The sequence below is a fragment of the Saccoglossus kowalevskii genome, chromosome 15, assembly GCF_978046115.1.
Source record: "Saccoglossus kowalevskii chromosome 15, keSacKowa6.1, whole genome shotgun sequence".
NCBI lineage: Eukaryota > Metazoa > Hemichordata > Enteropneusta > Harrimaniidae > Saccoglossus > Saccoglossus kowalevskii.
Genome location: NC_140655.1, coordinates 12,007,297 through 12,033,456, shown reverse-complemented (window position 1 = coordinate 12,033,456; position 26,160 = coordinate 12,007,297). Strand labels below are relative to the sequence as shown.

General features: G+C 33.9%; 1 protein-coding gene across 4 annotated transcripts in view; it reads right to left on the bottom strand.

Annotated features, from left to right (window-relative positions):
- Positions 1-477: 477 nt before the first annotated feature.
- The window catches only part of LOC100372789 (NAD kinase-like), a 36,500-nt gene continuing 10,817 nt past the window's right edge, over positions 478-26,160 (bottom strand). For 3 of the 4 annotated variants that reach the window (XM_085490459.1, XM_085490458.1, XM_085490457.1), the window contains 10 exons: positions 19,710-19,796; positions 19,227-19,356; positions 18,557-18,665; positions 15,826-15,911; positions 13,201-13,303; positions 12,756-12,913; positions 12,205-12,304; positions 11,903-12,060; positions 11,013-11,095; positions 478-1,858 (listed from right to left, as the gene is read on the bottom strand). In XM_085490459.1, coding sequence (XP_085346585.1) covers positions 1,702-1,858; positions 11,013-11,095; positions 11,903-12,060; positions 12,205-12,304; positions 12,756-12,913; positions 13,201-13,303; positions 15,826-15,911; positions 18,557-18,665; positions 19,227-19,356; positions 19,710-19,796 — 1,171 coding nt within the window. In that variant the 3' untranslated portion in view covers positions 478-1,701. Of the gene's footprint in view, positions 1,859-11,012; positions 11,096-11,902; positions 12,061-12,204; positions 12,305-12,755; positions 12,914-13,200; positions 13,304-15,825; positions 15,912-18,556; positions 18,666-19,226; positions 19,357-19,709; positions 19,797-22,378; positions 22,611-26,160 lie in introns of those variants that run through there. The other variant, XM_085490460.1, reaches the window with a different exon arrangement.

Here is a 26,160-nt window from a genome sequence, read left to right as displayed (position 1 = left end):
CTGGTTCCCCAATAACTCTGGATTTGATGCCACTAGACAATTTAATAGTGTTATGAATCTGTACAAAATACAAGCGTTCCAAATCAATCCTTTGAACATAACAAATGGTATAGTTAATTTTGGGCCAAATTTCTCATTGGCTACATATGTCGTGCGTTAATTGCTGATTCGAGTGTTACAGTTCGTGAGGCATAAGTTGATATATATATTCCTACAAATATTCATCCAAATCTGATGTGATTCCAGCGTTTGTGAAAAAAACAAAACAAAAAAAACTGGAATTTATGCCAACAAAGGTATTCTCTATGTACCATAAGTTTTATGGAAAAATGATTCCAGTGACAAGGTACAGACTGTGTACACGAAGAACTTTTAGATATCAATTGTGTAAATGCAATAACATTTGATACAGAATGAATAACATTTTTCTTGAGATGAGAGAGGAAAATCTGAATTATTCATTGAACCACACAGTAATATTGAAACATGTTTTTATTTATATATAACTTAAGTAATTCATTAGAATGCAACAATTGCTATGCAATTTTGTTCAAGCGTCACAACGGTTTTGCTTACGTACATGACGATTGCGATGCCTTTTGATATGTGTATGGACACTACAAAGTTATTAAAATCATGCAAATATTAACAATAATAACATATATATATGGGCACTTTTATGTGCATCTATATTGAGATATGCCTCTGATAATGAAGAAATTACGGTAAAAATAAAATATTTTGCACATTATTGAAAATACAATATTGCTCAAAGTTAATGAAATAATCTTAGCATTGTGTTAATTATGGTTCACAAGTAATTTACCACATCCTTCAAAGAAACCCTCGATACAAAACGCATATATAAGTTCTGGAAATTATAATAAATGTGTATTAAATAGTATTGTTAAAAAAATGTTTGCTCACTGCAAGAAAATTCAATTATTCCGTGTAAAACTTTTCGGAAAGTAAAATTTACTTGTATAAAAACAAAAGAAATACTAGCAACTACCACTGTAGGGGCACTAAAAAGATGTACCAACTTTCAGTTAATTATGCAGTGGCCATTTGCCAAATAACCAATTCCACTATATCATTCACGTACATGTTTTTCATCCCCTAAATAATGATTGTGTGGCCGTTCTGTCTACTATGCATTTTGTATAGTTCTATTTTTTTTTTTTTTTTTTTAAATAAAATAAAATAAAATAAAATTACGTGTAACAGTTTTTTTCTCATCTCGTAGAAGCATGACGTTGAAAATGAAACATGAAAATATTATCTTTCAAGTGACATTTCAAAGTTTGTCCAATGTTTCAAAATATATTTGTATATACATAAATAAAAGTTTTGAAAAAAGATTTTTCGGCCACAAAAAATGATTGTTTTAAAATCAGAAAATGTCATTTATGAAATTTAAAAACTTGGCCTTCACCTTATTTGAAATAGTGCAGACCATATTTAGAGTGTCCATATTTGGTCATTAGTATGTGACACCTGATTATCCACCATTTTTCCATATAGTAAATTCGGTTATAAATTCATACCCCTTATGTCTTGTTAAAAAAAAGAAGTGTTGCCATATTTAGTCCAGGAAATTTTCAGGCCACCAGTTTTTTCATATTATGCACAAAATATGTCCATATTTGGTTCTGGATATTTCTTATATGACCCACCAATTTTCCATATTAGTAAATGCAGTTATTTTTCAGCAATGTCCTTTGTTTTCTGTCTTCTCACTCCTTGCCGATGTCTGACGTTCCAATGCAGACATTCGGCTAAGCTGTCAAACCAATCACTGATCTGATCATCACGGCATATTGAAGCAACTGGATAAATCGACGTTGTAATCTTGACACTGAAATAAAGAGGCATGAACAGTGTTAGTTTTGAATGATAAGAGCATTCATTACTTTGCATGATTGACCATTACCGGTATTATACATCTGTCACTGTAACGCCATAAGTTACAGCGTGCCATAATTTCGCGATATTGCACTGGGTATTTTCATCCTACCATATTAGGAAATGCAAACTCCAAATATGGAATGATCATGCGCTTAAGGTAGAGATGCAGTTTATTTGTGAATTTCAATCAAAAATAGTTTTTGACTCCCATGTGCGAAGCACAAAATGGGAGTCTTTGCAGTTAGTGTGTCTGTATGTGTGTGTGTATGTGTGTCCGACTGTTCCACTGCTATCTCAAGAACCATACATTGGTTTTTGATGAAACTTGGTGCATAGATGCTCTGGGCCAATGCACAGATTTGATTAGGTTTTGGTAAAAATCCATGCTCGTTAATTACCTAATTTGCATGATAATTAGCTAATTTTTAGCTGTTCTATGACTGTTCCACTGATATCTAAAGAACCACTCATTGGATTTTGATGAAACTTGGTACATAGATGCTCTGAACATATGCGCAGATTTGATTAATTTTTGGTAAAAATCCGTGCATATTAATTACCTAATTTGCATGATAATTAGCTATTTTTTAGTGGTTCCATGACTGTTCCACTGATATCTAAACAACCACTCATTGGATTTTGATGAAACTTGGTACATAGATGCTCTGAACTAATGCTAGGTCTTGATTAGTTTTTGGTAATAATCCGTGGATACTAATTACCTAATTTGCATAATGATTAGTCAATTTTCGTTTTTTCCACTGATATCTCAAGTACTAATCATCACATTTCAATGAAACTTGGTACATAGATGTCATACGACACTGCACAGACCTGATAGTTTTTATGGTAATATCAGTACATATTAATTACCTAATTTGCATAATTAATTAATTTTCAGCATTTGATATAAGTAGTTAGCATTACATTTCAATGAAACTTGGTACTTACATACTCAAGGACTATGCAGAGATTGATTGTTTTCGATAAATATTTGTGCATATTAATCACCTAATTTGCATAATTAGTTAATTTTCAGCTTTTCCACGGGTATCTCAAGTACTAATCATCGCATTTCAATGAAACTTGGTACATAGATCCTTTAGGACTATGCAGAGACCTGATTAGTTTTAGGGTAAATAATTGTGCATATTAATTACTTATTTGCATAATTAATTTTCAGCTTTTCTACTGATATCTAAAGTACTAATCATCACATTTCAATGAATCTAGAATTATGCAGACCCAATTAGTTTCCGGTAAATATTTGTGCATATTAATCACCTAATTTGCATAATTAACCAACTTTCACACTGATATCTCAGGTACTATACATCACATATCAATGAATGTACAATAGACAGACCTGAATAATTGTGGGTTAAAATCTGTACATATTAATTACCTAATTTGCATAATTAACCAATTTTAAGCTTTCACACTGATATCTAAAGTACCGTAAAAACTCCGAAATTTCGACCGGTTTTAAATAATTGGTGTTAGAAATGTGACGTGTTTTTAGAGTCAAAATTAAGGTGCATTTTCGGACGGTCGAATTTTTCAGAATAGAAATCAGCAAATGAAAAAATGGGGATGATAGACAGTGTGCTTCATTAGTTTTTGACTCCCATGTGCGAAGCACAAAATGGGAGTCTTTGCAGTTAGTGTGTCTGTATGTGTGTATGTGTGTATGTGTGTGTGTATGTGTGTCCGACTGTTCCACTGCTATCTCAAGAACCATACATCGGTTTTTGATGAAACTTGGTGCATAGATTGCTCTGGGCCAATGTGCAGATTTGATTAGGTTTTGGTAAAAATCCATGCTCGTTAATTACCTAATTTGCATGATAATTAGCTAATTTTTAGCTGTTCTATGACTGTTCCACTGATATCTAAAGAACCACTCATTGGATTTTGATGAAACTTGGTACATAGATGCTCTGAACATATGCGCAGATTTGATTAATTTTTGGTAAAAATCCGTGCATATTAATTACCTAATTTGCATGATAATTAGCTATTTTTTAGTGGTTCCATGACTGTTCCACTGATATCTAAACAACCACTCATTGGATTTTGATGAAACTTGGTACATAGATGCTCTGAACTAATGCTAGGTTTTGATTAGTTTTTGGTAATAATCCGTGGATACTAATTACCTAATTTGCATAATGATTAGTCAATTTTCGGTTTTTCCACTGATATCTCAAGTACTAATCATCACATTTCAATGAAACTTGGTACATAGATGTCATACGACACTGCACAGACCTGATAGTTTTTATGGTAATATCAGTACATATTAATTACCTAATTTGCATAATTAATTAATTTTCAGCATTTGATATAAGTAGTTAGCATTACATTTCAATGAAACTTGGTACTTACATACTCAAGGATTATGCAGAGATTGATTGTTTTCAATAAATATTTGTGCATTTTAATCACCTAATTTGCATAATTAGTTAATTTTCAGCTTTTCCATGGGTATCTCAAGTACTAATCATCGCATTTCAATGAAACTTGGTACATAGATCCTTTAGGACTATGCAGAGACCTGATTAGTCTTAGGGTAAATAATTGTGCATATTAATTACCTAATTTGCATAATTAATTTTCAGCTTTTCTACTGATATCTAAAGTACTAATCATCACATTTCAATGAATCTAGAATTATGCAGACCCAATTAGTTTCCGGTAAATATTTGTGCATATTAATCACCTAATTTGCATAATTAACCAACTTTCACACTGATATCTCAGGTACTATACATCACATATCAATGAATGTACATGGATGCTGTAGGACAATAGACAGACCTGAATAATCTGTACATATTAATTACCTAATTTGCATAATTAACCAATTTTAAGCTTTCACACTGATATCTAAAGTACCGTAAAAACTCCAAAATTTCGACCGGTTTTAAATAATTGGTGTTAGAAATGTGACGTGTTTTTAGAGTCAAAATTAAGGTGCATTTTCGGACGGTCGAATTTTTCAGAATAGAAATCAGCAAATGAAAAAATGGGGATGATAGACAGTGTGCTTCATTAGTTTTTAAAAAATTCAATGTCCGTCAATTGACGTAAACTTCCTCATGTTTCACGGTAAAAGCAAAGGTCGTGGCCGAGTTGTAACTCAAAATCTAAACAAAGTCATCAATCAGTGAGTATTATGACAAGCAAAACAAAACATCAAGACGCGGAGAAGAGGTCAGCACAAAACTAATAGGTCAAAAGACAAAGCTGTCTCGCACTACCTAGGAAAACTTGCGAATGTTCAAAGTACAGGTACCCATTGGACAAAAGATACATGGAAGTTTAGCAAACTATCTCCCCAACCCAGTGCAATGTATCCGGTTAGAATCAAAGCTCACGTGTCCCTTATTTGAGGGACCAAATTCTGCCGTAAATTCGCCCTTGGAATAAAAAATAAAATGGGATTTAAGAAAATAAAATGGGACTTTTAAGGTGTATTTTGGCATCATTTTTCGGACATTTCAATCAATCCTGCCGGCTAAAATAGAGTCAGTTTTACCGTAGTCATTGACGTCTGTCTATTCAAGAGTACACGTGTATGATTTTTATCGTGACTAGCGTGAGCGGGTAAGCTTCCTTTCGAGAATGAGCTGTTATCACTGTGAAAAATGTTAAATTATTCTTCAGATGACCAGTTTATTTTTTAAAAACAACTAATTTTTTTATTTAAAAAAAATCATGCCGTTTTCGCATCAAAATCCAAGCCAAAATATCGTACTACAACATCAATCTCTTCCACATTGCGTTCAATAACATTAACATATTTAAATAAGCTATGGTAATTTGAACACGTTGGCATCATCCAGCTTTTTGATTGGTTAATTAGCGATTTGACCTAAGAGAACATGGCGGATATCCTACAGCATCAAACGTTTATACGAGACCGGAATCATTCGCTTACGATGAAACTAAGTTGACTTTTATTTGTATTTCATAACCATTCAACAAATTTATTTTGTGTACATTATTATAATCACTACTGAGTACAGTAATAATCAACAATTCAGAAACGCAGCATGCCGAGATTTTTGTGTTCGTTTTTATTTGAAACTTCGTTTATTTAGAATATATTTTCGTTACCAATAAAATAAAAATCTCTCAGTCAATCAGAAACCCGGATTCATGCCTTCGAGGAAGGTCCCGTTTGAACGCTCACATCGGTTTTTTTTTCGTTTGGGGGAAAACTAAAACTGGTCGCAATTTTCGAATAAGAATGAGTCGGCAATTTTTAGTGGAGTCGAAAATTTGGAGGTAAATAAAACACCGAAACCCGGCAAATAAATAGGCGGCCGAATTTTTAGAGGGGTCGAAATTTTGGAGTTTCCACGGTACTAATTATTCCATTTCAATGAAACTTAGTACAAAGATGCTCTAGGACAATGTACACACCTAAATAGTTTGGGGTAAAAATCTGTTCATATTAATTCCCTAATAAGCATAATAATTCATAATTTTTTGGTTCTAATCACATTTCAATTAAACTTGGAGACATAGATTTTCTGTTACATTGCGCAGACCTCATTAGTTTTACACTCAAATCTGGTCATATTAATTTTCTGATTTGCATAATTAGTTTTCAGCTAAGTAATTTCGAATTATATTTAATGTGTCTCCAATACTCTCAGCACATGGGAGTTCTTTCTAAGCTTTCTTTGATTTTTGTTTTTTATATAGATTTTTATCTAAAGAACATTCTGTGAAAATTTGACCAATGAATTCTTATTGGAACACCGTTAAAATTGCTGTTTATTTTCTGGTTAAAAATAAAAAAAACACTCACACGTGGCAATGTTTATGTCCAATTGCCTAATTTGCATGAGTAACCAAATAACAGGACCTTTGATTGACAATATGCAAATCGAGATTGTACGGGTCATAGTTCATTCAATTACGCGCATGTGCAATTAATCTTAAATCAGTTCTCGCTCGCTAGCAAACCAAACATTATATTTCCTCAGCGTTTTTTCCTTATTTTTATCATTACATTATGCGTGGTGTGAAAAGAAAGAGAGGTAGAAAGAAGATTCAGATGATTTCTATGTCGGAAGAAGCAAAAGCTACACTGAAGGCATCAGCCCACCGAACAAAAAACAAAATCGATGTGAGCGTCCAAACATGACTTTCCTTGAAGGCATGAATCCGAGTTTCTGATTGACTGAGAGATTTTATTTTTAAATAATTGTTCTCAAAAAATAAACTGAACATGTGAAGAATAATTTAACATTGTTTACAGTGATAACTGCTCATTGTCGAAACGAAGCTTACCCATTCACGGTAGTCACAATAAACATCATACTCTTGAATAGGCGTCAATGACTACGGTAAAACTTAGAAAATGACGTCAAAATACACCTTAAAAGTCCCATTTTATTTATTTTTTAAATCCCATCCCGAATTTACGGCAGAATCTGGTCCCTCAAATAAGGGGCACGTGAGCTTTGATTCTAACCGGATATATTGCACTGGGTCGGGGAGATACAAACTTTTGTGTATCTTTTGTCCAATGGGTACCTGTACTTCGATCATTCGCAAGTTTTGCTATGTGGTGCGAGACAGCTTTGTTTGCAACCGGACGAACTCCGTTTAATTCAATGAAGCAAACAACTGACAATGCTAAAATAAATTGCAGAGGTACGCTAAAATTAATTGAAAACAGCCAAATAATTTCAATGAAAAATAAATCACAGAGAGAGGTAACTTGATACATTTCGGTAACAACTCTTTTGACGCGCTGACCGCTTCTCCGCGTCTGATGTTTTGTTTTCCTTGTCATAATACTTACTGATTGATGATTTTGTTTTGATTTTTGAGTTTTATAGCCTGCAACTCGGCCACGACCTTTGCTTTTTCCGTGAAAAATGGGGAAGTTTACGTCAATTTGACGGACATTCCATTTTTTTTTAAACTAACGAAGCACACTGTTTAGCACTCCTATTTTTTTCATTTGCCGATTTCTATTCAGAAAAATTCGACCGCTCGAAAATGCACCTTAATTTTGCACTCTTAAAACATGTCAGATTTCCAACATTAATTATTTAAAACCGGTCGAAATTTTAAAACTTTTACGTTTATATAGGAGCAGGAGCTCTCTTCTTGCAGGCGACCGTCGCCGGTAGTACAACAGCATGTTTTGTACGTACATCCGTGCGCTGATTGTCTGCGACTGTCTTAGAAAATCCCTGAATAAGGCGTTGCCAAAATCGGAAAAAAATATATAAATGCCTCCTTAAAAAATGAACAGAATTCAAATATTTCTTTTAACAAATATGTTGCAGTGGGGAAAATGGGATTGGAAACGATGAACAAAACTTCTGTGCCTCGCGTTTCGATTCTAGGATTACGCGATTATTCATTATTGTGCGTTCGCTTCCGGGAGTTGGTTCTCAATACTACATAAAAATCATCAAGGATAAATAATTTAATATCCCACTTTGTACTCTTCACAGTAAACCATAGGCTCTGAAATACTCGTAGATTTTTTATTGAAAATACACCGAAGAGAAGCCATGATGTTTTGATCGTGATAAAAGGTCACCTTCCTAGGACCGCCCCCTGTTTAATAATTCATGAGATGACGCCATATTTACTGGGCATTGCCACGTGTTTTTACCGACCCCATCAAAACACTGGTATGAATGATGTGTTTCTGATTTATATATTCAAGAGTAGTTGTTCTGGTCCAACGATTTTACATAAAATGTCTATGTCTATACGTTAACTTTCATTTTCAATAGTCTAGAAAGTATGACAAAGTATGACAAAGTATGACAAAGCAGTAATTCCCGGTTTAACGCGCAAATATGCAAATAAGCCTTTTTCTCGTCTTCTATTTTTGGAGAATTCTTGGGTTTTAAATTAAAATAGCTGATAGACGCTTTGGCCATTTGCCTCGAAATTTTCACACATTATTGACAAGGTGTTCCCCCTTCAAAGTGCGTCCGGACAGTTTATTACGGCGAGTGGAACAAAAATAACAAGTCTGCAATTAACATGGATATATAAATTATGTAAAAATAGAAAAGAGTGAACTTTGAGGTCATGCTGTGCGACTTTGAAAGCCGTTAGAGAGATGAGTGGACGCATTTGAATTAGTAGTATACCAAGGTATCCAGTGATGTAATTTTACCCACAAACGGACTTGAAGTTTTTAAGCTAATTTTTTTTAAACCACTTTTGTCCAAAAAAGCATATTTTTGACCCAAAATCAAAAACGCATTCTGGATATTTAAAATAAAGACAAGTTTTACAAAGTTTGTATAATAAGCTTTCAGAAAATATATAACATGTTGGATATATAATACGATCTTCATTGTCTAATTACTCAATTAAAAAGCAAGCCAAATAAACTGCATCTCTACCTTAAGCGTCCTCTAATAATAAAAACAAACATGGCTACCACCAGAGTTACTAGTATCCGGATTCCACACAAAGAAGTTCACTGATTCTGTTCTAAACATTTTTGATTTCAGCATTCCAATGGTGTATCCTTGGAAGGAAAAAATGTGTAATAACAAGGTTATTACAAGGATACAAAGACAGTACGTCGCGCATCGGTCGATACACCAGCAGTACTGTCTTCGTGCATACTTTGAGGTATCCTCATAATAACCTCATATTATTGTATGATAAACCCCTTAATTTTCACTGCTAGGCACATTTACGATTTGATGAGGTTATGGTATTCGTGAAAAAAAAGTCGCTGACACTGCTACAAAATTTAATAATTTTCACTGACTCACGAAATTTGCACAAATTTTCTATGCGAAAGAAGTTTACAGTAATTGAGAGAGTGAATGATCATTTGTTGTCATAGGGATATGATCAAAGCCTTAATTGACCTTTTAATGTGCTGTGAACTTTTTAAAATTCAATAATTAATGTTAATTGAAAAATCAATATTCTGGTAGTCAAAACGTTATCAGCCTAGACATTTTTAGATGGATAGACACCATACCATTGCCTATCAATTTAAAACAAGCCATGCATGGCACAGTCCCCGTTAGTTATCAAATTTAAGATATATAGTTTTGTTTATAGTAATATAGCTGGAATATAACCATGTCAGAATATGATTTTTTAACATTAAAATGATTGACATTTGTATCTGATCGTCAAACAAGTACTTGTCCATATTGAGAGATATTGCTCTGGAACAGCATTCAAAATCAGCTACATGTATTTTGAATACATGTATATATATAACATGATGTATAACGAATATATAAAATTTGAATATAATCAGTCAAAGCATTTATAAGATATGGCTCTTGAAGCCCAATCATTAAAACAAAATGGCCGCCAGTCAGCCATTTTGAATCCAATCTGAAAAATAAAATGACGAGCATCAAGAACCCGTAATGTCTAATGTATGTACCAAGTTTGAACGAAATCCACCAATAAATGCTTGATATTTGATGATTTTTTAGCACAAAAATGACCATCATTCGGCCATTTTGAATCTATGACATGATGTATAATGAATATTTAAAATTTGAACATAATCAGTGAAAGCAAGTCAGAGATATGGCACAAGAACCACATTCATTTATACAAAATGGCTGCCAGTCGGCCATTTTGAATCTTATCTGAAAAACAAAATTATTTGCATCAAGGTCCTATAATGTCTAATGTATATACCAAGTTTGAACAAAATCCATCTGTAAACAGCCGAGAAATGCTTGATTTTGATGATTTTTAGCACAAAAATGGCCGCCATTCAGCCATCTTGAATCAGATCGTGAAACAAATTGATGTGCATATGTATAATATCATGTATGATGTATGTGTGAAGTTTGATTGTGATTGGTCCAGGCAATTCCAAGATACAGATACCGGACGCACGGACACACAGAGGTCAAAACATAAGTCCCCGTTTTCGGACTGTGTCCGAACGGGGACTAATAAGATTACTTTAACATTAAAATATTGAAGCTACTTAGCTGCAAACATTTCAATAGAGATGGTTGTCATGGTAACTTTCGCAAGTATTTACCACCGTTTATGGCTTATGTTCATTATGCAAGGCCCAGACACAATCAATGTATGATAATATCTGACAATACCTCCATCCTTTTTGAATTTCTTGTCGATTCCGTCCATCAAAGGAAGCCCATGCTGTACTCCTCGCGTCAACAGGCACCATTACCTAAATATACAGACCACGTTAATATTCATTTCAATATTCACTGAGGGGGAAATATTTCAAATTATTTGGGGGTAGCGCAACATGATATACACCGCCATTACTGTATGTGGTATACAGTGTTAATATTTTAAATTAAGTGTTGTGAAAGTTACAGCATTAAATCAGAAATTAATTAAAATGATTGATATGTGTAATAGACCTTTGACAGAAATGGCCGCTGAGATCTCATTGAGAGCGAGAGTCACACGTTCCCCATTCTCTCCCAACATAACTTAACTGTTCCAATCACCATGGTTACACAGGTCATAGGAATAGTAGATATAATGACAGAATGAAAAACTATTTGGGGGCAAAAATAAATGGCATGGTTCTCTCGCTATCTGTGGTCGTTGCATCCATGATCAAACAAGGATATTACTGGGTATTACAAAATAAATGATTTACTTCATTGAACACATACAACAATGCATATTCACACTGGGATCAGTGACCTTTGAATGTGTACCACCAGTGATCAGTCAAGAAGAAACAGTCGAATTATTTTATCAGATTTTCTCAATTTTTGCATGATATTTTCATACAGGATATCTGTCGTTCATATTAAGGAAAGACTTTATACTGATGAATAAGGTGACCAAGTTTGATAAAGTTTGGAATAGAATTAGTAAAGTTATTGTGCACACACTAACAATTATTAACGACGACAGCAATAACAACCCTGGACAGAATTTTTTCCCTTAATATACCTTTCCCTTCCATCTTTGATGATACAGGCAAGGTAATCACAAATGTACAATAATAAATTACCTTCAATTCCACACCAGCTGGAATTACAATCGGTCTGAATGACAGGGAATGTGGACAGATCGGTGTAATCAGTATGGCAGGTACATTAGGATGACACATTGCACCTCCCGCTGCTGCAGCATATGCTGTGCTCCCGGTTGGAGTGGAGACAATTAAACCTGGAACACAAGTGCGAAATATCATATCATAAGATATTTGTATTCACATTACACATTTATATATTCAATCAATGACTGATTCCCATGATGCACTGCAGGCATGTCTCAGAGACTTCAAAAACATATCACAATAAATGAACTTACCATCTCCTTGGACTGACGTAATTGGTCTACCGTCTAGATACAAATCTAAATGTGATAGATATGGAGCAGGACCTCTGTCAATTACCACCTCATTTAACACCTGCAAAACATAGAAGTTAATACAATCTGTGAAGCTTTGTGGTTTGGTTTTATATTTCCAGGTAAATCACTGGAAATATACAGCCCACATTTTTACTATGTTTAGAAAGCAAGCCAATTTCTTGATCATTGTGGGTCCTTCAGCATCACTATTAGCAACTAGGCCTTGGAAAGTTGTAGTAGAGTTCTCTAAAAAATTAAAAAATTCTATGACCCTGAGTTACATTTTGGGGCAATAAATCCCTTGATCATGCTTGATCGTGGATGTTCTTTTTGGGTCATACATCCTGGTTTTAACCTTTTAGGTCATACATCCTAATGTTGACCTTTTGGGGTCATACATCCTGGTTTTGACCTTTTTGGGTCATACACCCTGGTGTTGACCATTTTGGTTCGCACATCCTGGTTTTGACCTTTATAGGTTATACATCTTTAGCTGTAAATATTCTCACCTGTCTTCTGCATATAATCTGTGGTGGCAAAATATTTTCTTTTCTTGACAAAATACATACACCACTATCACTGTCATCAGATTCCTCAGGAGAACTACCAGCCTCATCTGTTGCTATGGAACATTTCAACCGACTTCTCAACATGATAGGAGCCTCACCTACAAAACATGTAGAAATACCAAAGTACCGTCCAGTTTAAAATTATTTTCCCGCCAAAAACATTTATTCTAACTTCAGTGTTAAATTTCTGTATGACAGTCGGAATAGAATATAGCCAAAATTCCAAACTTTGCTGAACAACTTTGATAAGAATATATCAAATTTTGACCATGAGCTTTTTGTAAAACATAAAAAAAGATTCAAAATGGCAGAGAAATTGACTGAATAACAGATATTGTCTCAACCTCTAACCCATCAGTGTACTTCACATGGAGTGAGGACTCACCTTCTAAAACATTTGTAACCGAATCACGGAAGTTGGCAAAATCAAATGGAGTAAGAAATCCTAACGATCCAAGATGGAATGCCATAACTGGAGGAACGCTTCCCTATAACACAATAAGAACAATATGACATCATTTAAAAGGTGTGACAGAAAACAAACATACTGCTGTGCTTGAAGTCTACATCAAGGTCTAGTAATATTTGCATACATAATGATATTTATTATACTTTATTTTTATCATTAATTTATAATATATTGTGTATTTCATATTTATTTTATTATTAGTTGAAACCATGTCACAGAGCAGTCCATTATTAAAACTAACAAATGGTAAATGTACATCATTCACTGCTGATAAGGCATTACAGATTTAAATTTACTGTGTAAAAAATAAAACAACCTGTCTGATAAATCAAAATCTCCCAAGACCTTGCGACTAAATATGGTAATTCCATCTTGTGTCTAAACAACAACAACTTTCCAACAATCCTTGGCTGTGAATGATATTTGGCAGCCATCACGTACAGATCTGAGGTATTTTGATTTAACCAGTGGTCGTGCCGTGTCATACATACATGCATCAAACATTTGACATGCCTGGTTTTGAGTACTTGAAATTGTCTCTATATCATCCCGATCAAATACTTTGTTGGTTATTCCTATTTTAAGGCTGTCACCCTCATGCATCAGTCACAGCCCTCCCCCAGAATGAAATGGCTGAATAATGCAGCTGTCTGTACAGAACCACAGGTGATGCTACTTGATTTATAGGGGCATTAAGCATTACTCTCAAATGTCAATGAATTTCATGAACAAACCATCTCTAACAATATAGACAACATTGTTTTTAGAAAATGGCAACCAGTTTGCCATTTTTGATCTGACTGCAAAAAAAATAACATTCGAGTGCAATAAAGGAACTCCAATCCCAAATTCACAGTTTTCAAATTACTGTAAAATACTTTTATTTTTCCTTGGAATTATTTTATGATTTAGTGAAAATCAATCTTATTTTCTAAATTTTATATTTAACTCATCAAAAATCAGTGAAAATGAACTCTATACAAAACACCGGGAAAGCCTTTTCTGCCGAACTAAATTCCAGCTAAAATAAAGTATTTTACAATACTCAGTAACATAGAACACCATAAATATATTTGTACAAGTTATTTTACTGAATAATAAATTTTTCATTTTTCCAATAATTGTTTTATGAGTAAAACAATAATTACAAGCTGTGCTTCAAAGCACTTCACTTTCATTGTTATTGTAATCAAAAATATGCATGTTAATACCAGATTATTTTAGATCTTTTTAGAAATCATCTCTTAGCTATACCATATTGTTTTTTATTCAAAATTAGCATTCACTTTGGGGGAAAGTACAGCAAATTTGCAAATAACTGAACTAAAATTTTGGAGTAAGTTAATCCAGAGACAGTATTCAGAAGATAGTTTAAGAATACATTTCAAGAACAATTTTTTCAATTCTCATCTCAAGATTATTAACCTTACTTGACTGTGTTAGCACCCATGCCCGGTCAAGCACCTACCCCCACACTTTTACGCAATTTTTAGATTCGGGGTCACATTCGGCAAGTGAGTATGTTGTGAATTTAGATCAAACCATTTTTTCTGAAGGGTGTGCCGTTTTGTTACAGACAGTTGAGAGAAACAGTTTTATATGTCGCCTTGCAATGAACAACTTACAAATCACCCTTCAAAATGAACAAGACAATCACATAACATTTTTATAAAACTGGCTTTATTGGAAATGGAGCAAACAAATTTTGAACAAAATGGAATGACGAGAGCAACAAATCAATGCAAAATACAATCTACGTAGCATCTATACATGCTTCCATATGCCTGATCAGCAGCTACTAATATGTCTATATACATGCAAGACTTAAGTCTGTACACACTGTCACATTTTGTATAAATTGTTTTAATAACATGCAGTAATTTGTTCAACTGGATGAAATAAATTGAACGGAAATTGCATCTTCTATTGATATTCAACGTGTCCCTCAGTATTAGTTTGATTTCTCTTGTTGAGATAGGTTTGACCTAAACAGTTTTAATTGCATCATTATCATGAATTGGACCAGTCAATGAGTCAATGACTTAGATGATTAAGTTACCAAAAGGTATACCAAACAAAATGGCTGTAAAAGTGAAGCATATTTTAATTTGCATTAAATTTTTTGACATTTTAATTGATATGAATATGTGTAAACTACAGAACTCAAACTTACTATAGGTTGCATATTTGTGAATCTATGTTAACTGTTTTGATTTATGCAAGAGGGATTTGTTTGTGAATTTCGTGAGTCAAGGACTTGATCCGAAAATCTTGCGATACATTGAAATATGCAATGGTATATGTTGGGGTCTCATCTTCTCTCACAGGGAACGAAAAAAAAAATCACTAAAATTTGCATATATTATTAAACTCACATGCAACTAGTACGGTAGATTGAATTCAACAACTGTATTTTTATACAGTTTAAAATTAAATGCAAGTGTTTATATGAAAAAAAAATACATATATTTATTAATACCAGTATATCATGAGGAATGAAAAATTCAAAATGATGAACCATACAAAAATGACATAACCTACCTCCTGGAAGAGTGATGATGCGTATAAAAGTGTACCGTCCCCGCCGAGACAAATTATAAAGTCTATTTTAGTTGATAAATCATCTCCTGCAAAATAAGATAATTATCAGAATAATAACATGTACCATGATGCAATGCAAAATGTATTGTTTACAGCCTTCAAGTGGCATCAGAGCAGTGCATCATGGGTATAAGTACATGTACAGACATGGAATATACCAGGTACACTGTATTAGAGAGAGTGACATGTTGAAATGTCACAATTCATCATCGCTGTAATTGTCTTGTCCTCGTTATCAACACGTGTACCGACATGTGCGGTTGCGGTGCTGATATTTTAACAAGATTATACAGAATACAGTTGTACGATATATAATGTGTCGATAAGGAAAATACGTAGAGGTCAAAGACTGGCATAGATGATGAAAAGATCACATCGTCATTGAGAAAGCTTTTCAAGCTTTGAAAGGTGGCAATTTTGTGAGGTGGCAATCAGACGACATCACATCACAAAGAACGAGTGTATAACAAATGAAAAATTAATTCAACGAAGAATGAACTGTCTTTACACCCGTGGCCAGAAATTTTTTTTTTACTTGCAAATCTAGACTAAACGAATATACCGGTAATTTCCCATTAGGAACAATGATCAACAACAACAAAATCTTATATATGTTCTTTCAACAGTAGATAGCCTGACTAATTAAAATTTACTGTAACAACATTAAATCGTTTCCACCTTCATTCTGACTTCATTATATACTACAAAACCATTTATTTTCACTGACATTTAATTTTAATATTTCACTGTGTTTAACCTTTACAAACTTGACAGGAAAACAATGAGTTCTATTGTTATTTGACATGTTCACAGGTATTGACTTTAGCGGATTTTACTTTTACGGCAAAAATAGTAAAATTAAGAACCTAGTGTATTTACACTAGTTATTGTAATACATTTTGGATCCTTACTCATTCATTCATTTTCTAATGTTGCTGAAGTTAGCATCATTATACAGGATTTGTAATACATTTTGGATTCGTATTCATTCATTCATTTTCTAATGTTGCTGAAGTTAGCATCATTATACAGGATTTGTAATACATTTTGGATTCGTATTCATTCATTCATTTTTTAATGTTGCTGAAGTTAGCATCATTATACAGGATTTGTAATACATTTTGGATTCGTATTCATTCATTCAAGTTATTGCTTGAATACTTTGTTATGTTATAAGTAAGAATATTTTTTTTTATTCATATTCATACAAAATCTAAATTGCGGTGAGAGAGTAATAAAAAAAAGTACCAATAATCTGCGATCAAATCTTATAAACCTGAAATCTAATTTTACTGAATTCCTCATCTCTTAGCGATATTTTATAAAACGACATTACAGTCGTCCTTGCAAGTGTGTCAGATATTAGTGTTCAGTCTAACCACATCACATCAGTCAACTCGTACTTTAATAAAAATTATCAAATCACGGTCTATTTTTATCTGATTATACATAATATAGTCACTCATTTCTGAAAAGGAAGAATTGTTACAGTTGAACGAGACTATGATAGTATCTATATTATACAACCCTCCCCATGTCAGGGATGGTATAAATGATAAGCATTGCCAATTAAGATGTGCTTGATTACATCATTGTTAAAATAGACACTATGGCAACCGCATCTGAAATCAGGATAAGGATCCTGATGGAGGCAATTACCAGCAGACAGTTCTTCTCAAGCGAGTCCTGATCTGCTCCATGGAGACCAGATATGATTCAGTTTCCATGGAGACCAGATATGATTCAGTTATTTGGTTATTGTATTCTTTTCAAGTCGCTGAAAAGATGATAAAAACTACCAATTTAACAGAATCAAAGAAAAATTAAATTTTGGGGCTAAAAAAGAGAGGTAGTAAATGACTGGATCATTTCTGTATATTTTTTAATCCATGCAAAATGAACATTGGAAACACCGAAAAATTAAACATATGATATTTCATTTTAGCTCCAAAAAAAAAAAATAAACAAATTTGTAGAACATGAGCCTTTACATTTTTTTTTAACTAAAATTATTTTTTTAACTAAAATATAGTAAAATCTTTTCTTTGTGATTGTTTTTTTATTACTATGCTTACTGGGCACAGATTTTTTTCATTGAATAATAGAAACCTCAGAAAAAATATTTTGATTCAATATACAGCACTTGCTTTAATTTCACAAGAGAAAAATATTTTTTTTTCAATAAAGTTTTTTGTCCCAGGCGACAGTTGAGTGTCACTGCTGTCTCTCCTGACTTTTTTTGTATGTGCAAATTGCAAGTGCTAGTGACGACACATAGTGCATTTTTGTCACAGAAGTCATATTCATGTTTGGGAATACATGACAGGGCTGTGTGGCCATCTCTCTATCAATTTAATGCGCTATCCTGGCGTCAACCAGGCTCGGTTGAACACAAGCACCTGCAGACCTTAACCAAGGTTCCCCCAAAGTCACATTCATTAGTGAATGAATCTCAGCCAGTGGAATTGGCCTTCTGTGGCACACTCACCCAAGGAATTGTGATTCTTTGAAATGGCAACTTTTGTGAAATCTCCACAAATATATTATCAAATACCGAAAATTGATAGTGACAAAAATTAATTTTGCTTCAGAATTATTTTTCTACATGATCAAATAATTGACTACTACAGCTCTGTATCCGATGAGAATGGCAAAACCTGCGAGTACGTACCTTCTGTGAATGATGATAAATTGTTTTTAATTTTACTAAATAACTCATCCTCTGTAATGCCTGGGTCTTGTAGTACCGATGCTTCTACATGCACTATCATATGTTTTTCCTAGGGACAGAATACATTATAATTGATTGGTCAAAAGTAGTCATGTGACATGTTATGCAATGCATTATGGGATGTCTCTACATAAACTACAGCACTGTTTGTTTTTGTAAGGAAAGAATGCATTGTTTTATTTTATATAGATTACTGGTCTGATATAAAATAAGTAATGCTTCTGATTGGTCAAAAGTAGTCATGTGACATTTTTGTATATTAACTATCATTAGAATTCTTTTCTAAATTCATGAACATGAACACACTGGCACTATATATATATTCCTGATTATTTTGGAATTTATTTTCAATCAATTTATGTCAAGTACTAACATGTTTATACAAGTAATTTAATAACCATGTTGGAAAATATTTATACAAGTCCTTATTCAGAAATATAATGATTTGACAAGGTTGCTATGGCAACATAAACAAACAATATGTATCATGTTTAGATGTTGGACAGCAGTGGCAAAAATGTACATGTCAATTCTTGTTACACGTCTATCACTGCCACACCTACTCCCAAAGCTGCTGCCCCCTATAAATAATCAATCACTCCATCCTTACCTGAGATAACCATGTTGCCAACTCTTTAAAATGTTCTAGAACCTGTTCATCTGATATTTTTTTAATTATGAGAACTGACAAAGGAGGTTCCTGCCAGGTCAATTTTTGACTAGAAGGGTCTGTCACATGCCTGGTAAATATATTGCGAAAAAACACAAGAATAGAGTTGTTGAACAGTAATTAAACAACAATCGACATTTAAAACACAAGTTTCAAGTATCTATTACTACAACAAGTCATACACATTGTGATAGAGTTAACATCAAAGTGAAGGTCTTTTGAAAGAGAATTAAAGCGCCACCAAGTGGTGTTATAGCGCCCCCACACATCCATTTTGAAAAATATTTTGTTTCTAAAGTTAGCTGAAGGAACATTTCTTTACTTCCTTCAGAACCATGTAATGTCAAGATCGGTTATCAAATATGCAAGTCAAAATAAAGTTTTAGTCTTCACTAAAAGCTTGGTGCAATATACAGTACTTACATTATCTGTGACTTGGGTACTTTCACCATGTGGGCCTTTGGTCCGAATGTCGCAACTGGGCTTCGAGCATAAATGGATCGCATACGTCTAGAAAAAAAAATTAAATTACACAAAGTACATAATAACCAGAATCAAAATATTTTCCAAGGGCATATTTTTCAAAAAGTATTGTCAGATATTTTTGGCTTTTTAAAATATACCATTATTTAAATGACTCATTTAGCAGTAATACCTCAAGGTTTGGTACCATTGATTTGACTGAATAGAAAGAATTCTGATTGAGTCTCTATAGAAAGTATGCACAAACATAACTTTACTATAGAATATTTTTTAGAAATCTTATAAAAATTCTTGTGCCATTAAGTAGAGAGCAAAACCATACCACATAATATCCCCGATACTCGCCACCACCCCCCACCCCCACCCCGAGTGATCAATAATTTTATTTTATTTATTTACTGAGTGTTTTGAGGACAAAATTTCATGAAAGTCTCTGTGACCTGTACTATAGTATTTTGAGATATGTTCTGACTCGTAGAATTCATGAAAATTCATCACTTGTGATGTTAAAACGACAGATAAAGAGATCAATGCCAGTTTGTGACGCAGCACACAAATGCATGGATGGCTGTATATAATTATCAGAGAATGGTTCAACATGAAAATGTACTTTCTTTAACAATTTTTTTTTTTTTGAATGGAAAAATGTGTTTTCATTTTGTGATAAAATACAACACAATATCACATCAAATTAGCCTTGGTCTAGCCTCAATCTAACGTCAGTCCAGCCTCAGTCTAGTCTGACTAGCTAACAAATCATCCATTACATCAACCTTTTGATATGCCAACTTCACAACAACAAAAAATAAATAAATTGTCAAAGTCAAAATTCTAGTTGGTTCAAAATGAACAAACAAATTACATAAAAATACTTAAAAAATGTAAAAACTGTCAAAATTTGATATCATCTGATTTAAAATCCCCAGCATCAAGAATATTGTAGCCCAGTAAAATATAGACCACACCAAAAATATTGATTCATACAATTTGCTGGTCAAAATGTTATTTTAGACACAAAGCACTTGCAGATATCACAATTGAAGATTTGTTTGTGACGTAGGTTTTCAGCGGTAAAAATAGAACCACTATTACTGTACAATTATACCATACTCAAATATGCGAAAGTTTAAAGACCCACACCTTACCCCTGATTAATTTTTTGTTCAATGTTACGCCCCCACTTTATTATACTCCATTGTGTTCAATATGGGCCTTATACAAATTACCCATACAACGTGTGTAGAAAAATATTGCAAAATAGTTCTAATAAATTGCCCTGTAAGGTGCATAGAACTGTTCATTCCTAACAAGTGTTACCGTAAAACATCGCCAGCTGAAAGTCCCCAAAGATGGCCAAAATGAACAGAGATAAATAACGTCAGCATGGTGATATCTTAACAATTTAAAACAAGCAGCCTCCCGGCTGAGATAGCTCTGCTGTTAGCAATGCACATTTCAGTTAGAGAACTGAAGATATCATTAGAAAATGAACAATATGTATAGTATAAAAGCAATTGGACTTGCGGTTTTCAACAAGAAGTCAAAAATAACACTTTTTTCCCAAAGATATTCATCAAAATTAGGCATTAAAGATATCATCATGAAATGAACAAATCTGAGAGAGGTCAACTTGAGGTACCTATATGTATAATATCAAAGCACACAGACTTGCTGTTTTCAACAAGAAGTCAAAAATATCACTTTTTCCCCAAAATGACAAAAATATTCATCAAAATTAGAGAATTAAAGATATCATCATGAAATGAACAAATCTGAGAGAGGTCAACTTGAGGAACCTATATGTATAATATCAAAGCAATCAGACTTGCTGATTTCAACAAGAAGTCAAAAATATCACTTTTTACCAAAAATGACAAAATTATTTACCAAAATTAGAGAATTAAAGATATCATCACGAAATGAACAAATCTGCCGTAGGTACATATACACCAAGTATCAAAGCAATAAGAATTGTAGTTTTCAAGAAGAAGTTGAAAAAGTAAAAAGTTGACACGAACGACGACGAACAATCACTCTTATGAGCTCGGCTCGACGAGGTCAACAGCGGAGCTAAAAAGACAAGTGGGATGCATTTCTTTGGTCCATTATTGACTGAAAACACCACAAAATAATTATGCTGAATGAATGAATTACTACATGTAGGAACTTATTTTATTTTAGCTAAAGTAAGGTCTTTTTCTTGTTCAAAATGTAACAAATTTGATGATTCAGACAAGAGTCATCAAATTTTTTTTTTTTTTATCAAGTACCATAGACAGGTGGTCCTTGTATAGAAGTGGTCACTAACACGGGTTTGACTGTGCATTGTGTGAGAGCTATATACTACTGTGGAATACTTTATTTTCGCTGAAAAGGCTTTTTCTGGCGTTTTGTATGGAATTTATTTTCACTGACTTTTGACGAGTTTAATGTAAAATATAGAAAAAAAAGTATATTCGCTGGATTTTATTTTCACGAAATCATCCATTCAGCAAAAACAGCAAAAATAAATTCCAAGCGAAAATAAAGTATTCTACAGTATGTTAGTTATGCAATAACTGATGATGGTAACAACACTTGTACAGAAAGAAACAACATCCACAACTCACCTCTCCGAATAAGAAATTCAAGTATAGCGGTTTACCCACTTTATAATCTTAGATGTAAGTAGAACTTTCAGCAGACACCCAAATTCAAGTGTTCTAAGGACCATGACCATCTTATCTATGGCTATCTAAGCCAGGTCATGACACTGGTGATAGTAATAAACAACATAATAAATGGGCTGTTACAGTTTGTATTTGTACTCCCTTGATGACCTTCAGCTTTCACTCGCTGTTTTGTCTATGATTCTAGTTTGTATTGGCAATGGTTTTATCCTGTCAGCCGCTCATCATACTACGGTAGAACCCCAATATCCAGTTTATCTTGTCACAATGCTGTCAAACGTCCTAATGACATTTAATTTCCATCCCTGACACATCAACACTGGGGTGTGTAGATAAATATTACCCAACACACAAATAAAGAATCAATTACAGCTTGTTATTTAATCAAGGATGGCCCAAGGTTAAGTTTATCACTTTCAACAACAAGTGCTGAAACATTTTTATTTGGAAATTGATGCAAAGCAATAATACAATATATTTATATAATCTGCTGTGACACTGAAAATGTCTCTTGTCCCAGCAACACAATGCGTCAGTGAATTTCATGAAATATTCTCTTAAAATATTATTTCGAAATTTAAACTGTTTACAGTATTTTGTGTTTACTCTGGTTTTGGTTTATTGTGAACATTTTAAATTATTCGCGATTTGGGAATTACATGGAATTTGTGATAAAAATATTTCGGGAAAAACATTGACACTCTGGTGTGATCCCAGAGAAATTTTCACTGACTCACAAAATTTGTGAAATTTCCGAGCTATGAAAATTAATAAGTGGTTCATAGTACTCCATATTTATAATACATCTTACTAGAAAGTATGTGTTTTGTGTCTTTATTAAACACTGCAATGATCAATTTGCATATGTGGGACCCCCCCCCCCACACATGTCCTTTTCTATTCTATTCTAGCAAAATAACTAGACGTAGAGACAAACAAAATAAAATAACCTTCACTTTTACATTAGAATTTATTGTCAACTGAACAATAAGTCTATTGGTAAATCCAGATGTGTTGTTTATACCTGGAACACAGGTCAAGGAGCAAGTTGATGGCCTTCTGTTTGGGCCAATGACCCGCCTTGCAATGTTTTGACTGAGTTAGTTACTACTGTAAATTTTATCAGATTTATTTCTCTGATTATTGTTCAAAATATTAAAAAAGAAATGTTTTACAGCAATTCCAGGCACTGATTTGACGCTGAAGTAGTGCTAGATGTTGATAACTTACTACAATAGGTTACACACTTTGTTTTCAAATTTACAGAAGTTGTTACAAATAATGCAGACAGCATGTCTGCAATTTGAAGCGCACCGGAAGAAAGCTCCGCCCATAAAAGTGGCGGTACATTAGTTTTGAATTTCTCCTCCAATAAACGATCGAGGCTCTCAACTTAGTTTCGTACTTCAATTTGCGTCACATGTTATTTCAGTGAGAGGGGCGCATAAAGTGGTGGCCATGTAAAGAACGCTATTTTACGAAACCAGCTGACCGACTGATCATGACAGAATTATTGATCAAAGTGCATTATTCCTATTATGCCATGGAAATGCCCGTTATTCAATTATTAGTTCTCGACGATGAGAACCAAAAGGTTGATGTGCCACCAAGCTTATCACTGGCAACACACGATCACACGTCCGGGGAGGGTTGCCGCCGTACACAAGTAGTTTTTGTTGAATTTCCTGTCCGTAAATGCGTGGTCGCAATGTTTTATAATATTTGACAGTTTATAACGTTGTCAGTTTCCTGGCAGGATACTCTCGGTGGTAACAAACCGTTTGACGATATTATAAGATGTCTGCTTTGAAACACCATTTCGATCTCCAATCTCAACAAATGACAGTCCACGAAAATACAAATCGACAACTCTTGTTCTCACTTCAACGGGTTGTTTGACTCCTTGCTTCTCCATCGTGGTGCTTAAACAACTTGGACAAATGCCGATTTGTAGACACGCAATCGACACGATGACTGACCAAAAGTGAATGAAAGACAGACGCGCCTCAAAGTCTAGATGTACCTGACTTTGGGCAATATCTGTCAATCATTCCTCTGATTTGTAGTCGATGTTTATGTTTCTAGTTACAACTTCTGTGAATTTAAAAACAAAGTGTGTAACCTATTGTAGTAAGTTATCAACATCTAGCACTACTTCAGCGTCAAATCAGTGCCTGGAATTGCTGTAAGCTGTGAACATTTTTCACTGATACAAGCCCCGTCTCTGTGAGCACAGTTACTAAAAAAGAGTAACCAGGCTGTGAGTGACGGTGATACAAGGCATATTCCGAAAATAACGTGCACCACATTCCAATAAAACCAAACCAACAAAAACAGGAAGAACACACTTTAAATTATAGGTAGTTCAGCAATGTAAATAATGTCAGTGTTTTGCCCGTGGTAATTAAATAATTGTTACCAAAGTTTCCAAACCTCTTACCAGGGTTCCCCCCACATGAATCCATTTAAACACCCAACTACTGTAAAACACTGTATTTTCGCTGAAGGAATGATTCAGTGAAAATAACCCAGCAAATATACCTTTTTTCCTATATTTTACATTCAACTTGTCAAAAATCAGTGGAAACAAGTCATTGAAAATAACACAGTCCCCGTTAAGTTCTCTTTGTGCTCGTCATATTAAAGCGGAGGGGTTGTCGCGAGCGTGTCCTTGAAACTTGAGTTCCAAGTGGCGTATACAACAGATTGTTTATTTACATCAAAACATGTGTTTCGTGTCATAGTAATATGACCAAAATAAAAACAGTCGTTATTCAGCCATCTTTGATCTGATTATGAAACACACTGATATATATGATGTATGTGCCAAATACTAATGAAAATGGTACATAAATTGTGGAAATATAGTAGTAAGACCAAAAAGTCAGATGGCTGTCAATCAGCCATCCTTGACCAGATTTTGAAACAAATTGTCATGGACATGCATCCTAACATTTATAAAGTACATGTATGTGCCAAATTTGAATGAAAACTGACAGAGCACGTCCAAGATACCGCATAAAAAAACAAAAACAAGATGCCTGCCAGTCGACCATCTTTGATCCAATTGCGAAATAAATCGTCATGGACATGTATCCTAACATGTATAATCTATGTACCAAGTTTGAATGACAACTGACAAAGCATGTCCAAAATACAACATTTTCAAAAAACAAGATGGCTGCCAGTCGGCCATTTTGAATTGAATCGCTAAACCACTGCATGTGCATATGTCCCACATAAGGTACTAGGCACATGCAAAGAATGAACGGAATCGGTCCACAGGATTCTGAAATATGACGTTGGATAGACTGACGCACGGACAGACGGACACACAGACGGTCGGACGAACAGACTCAGGAACTCACGGACGGTCGGGGACATGTATCCTAACATGTATGATCTATGTACTAAATTTGAATGAAAACTGACAAAGCATGTCCAAAATACGACATTTTCAAAAAACAAGATGGCTGCCAGTCGACCATCTTTGATCCAATTGTCAAATAAATCATCATGGATATGTATCCTAACATGTATAATCTATGTACCAAGTTTGAATGAAAACTGACAAAGCATGTCTAAAATACAACATTTTCAAAAAACAAGATGGCTGCCAGTCGGCCATTTTGAATCAAATCGCTAAACCACTGCATGTGCATATGTCCCACATAAAGTACTAGACACATGCAAAGAATGAACGGAATTGGTCCAAGTGATTC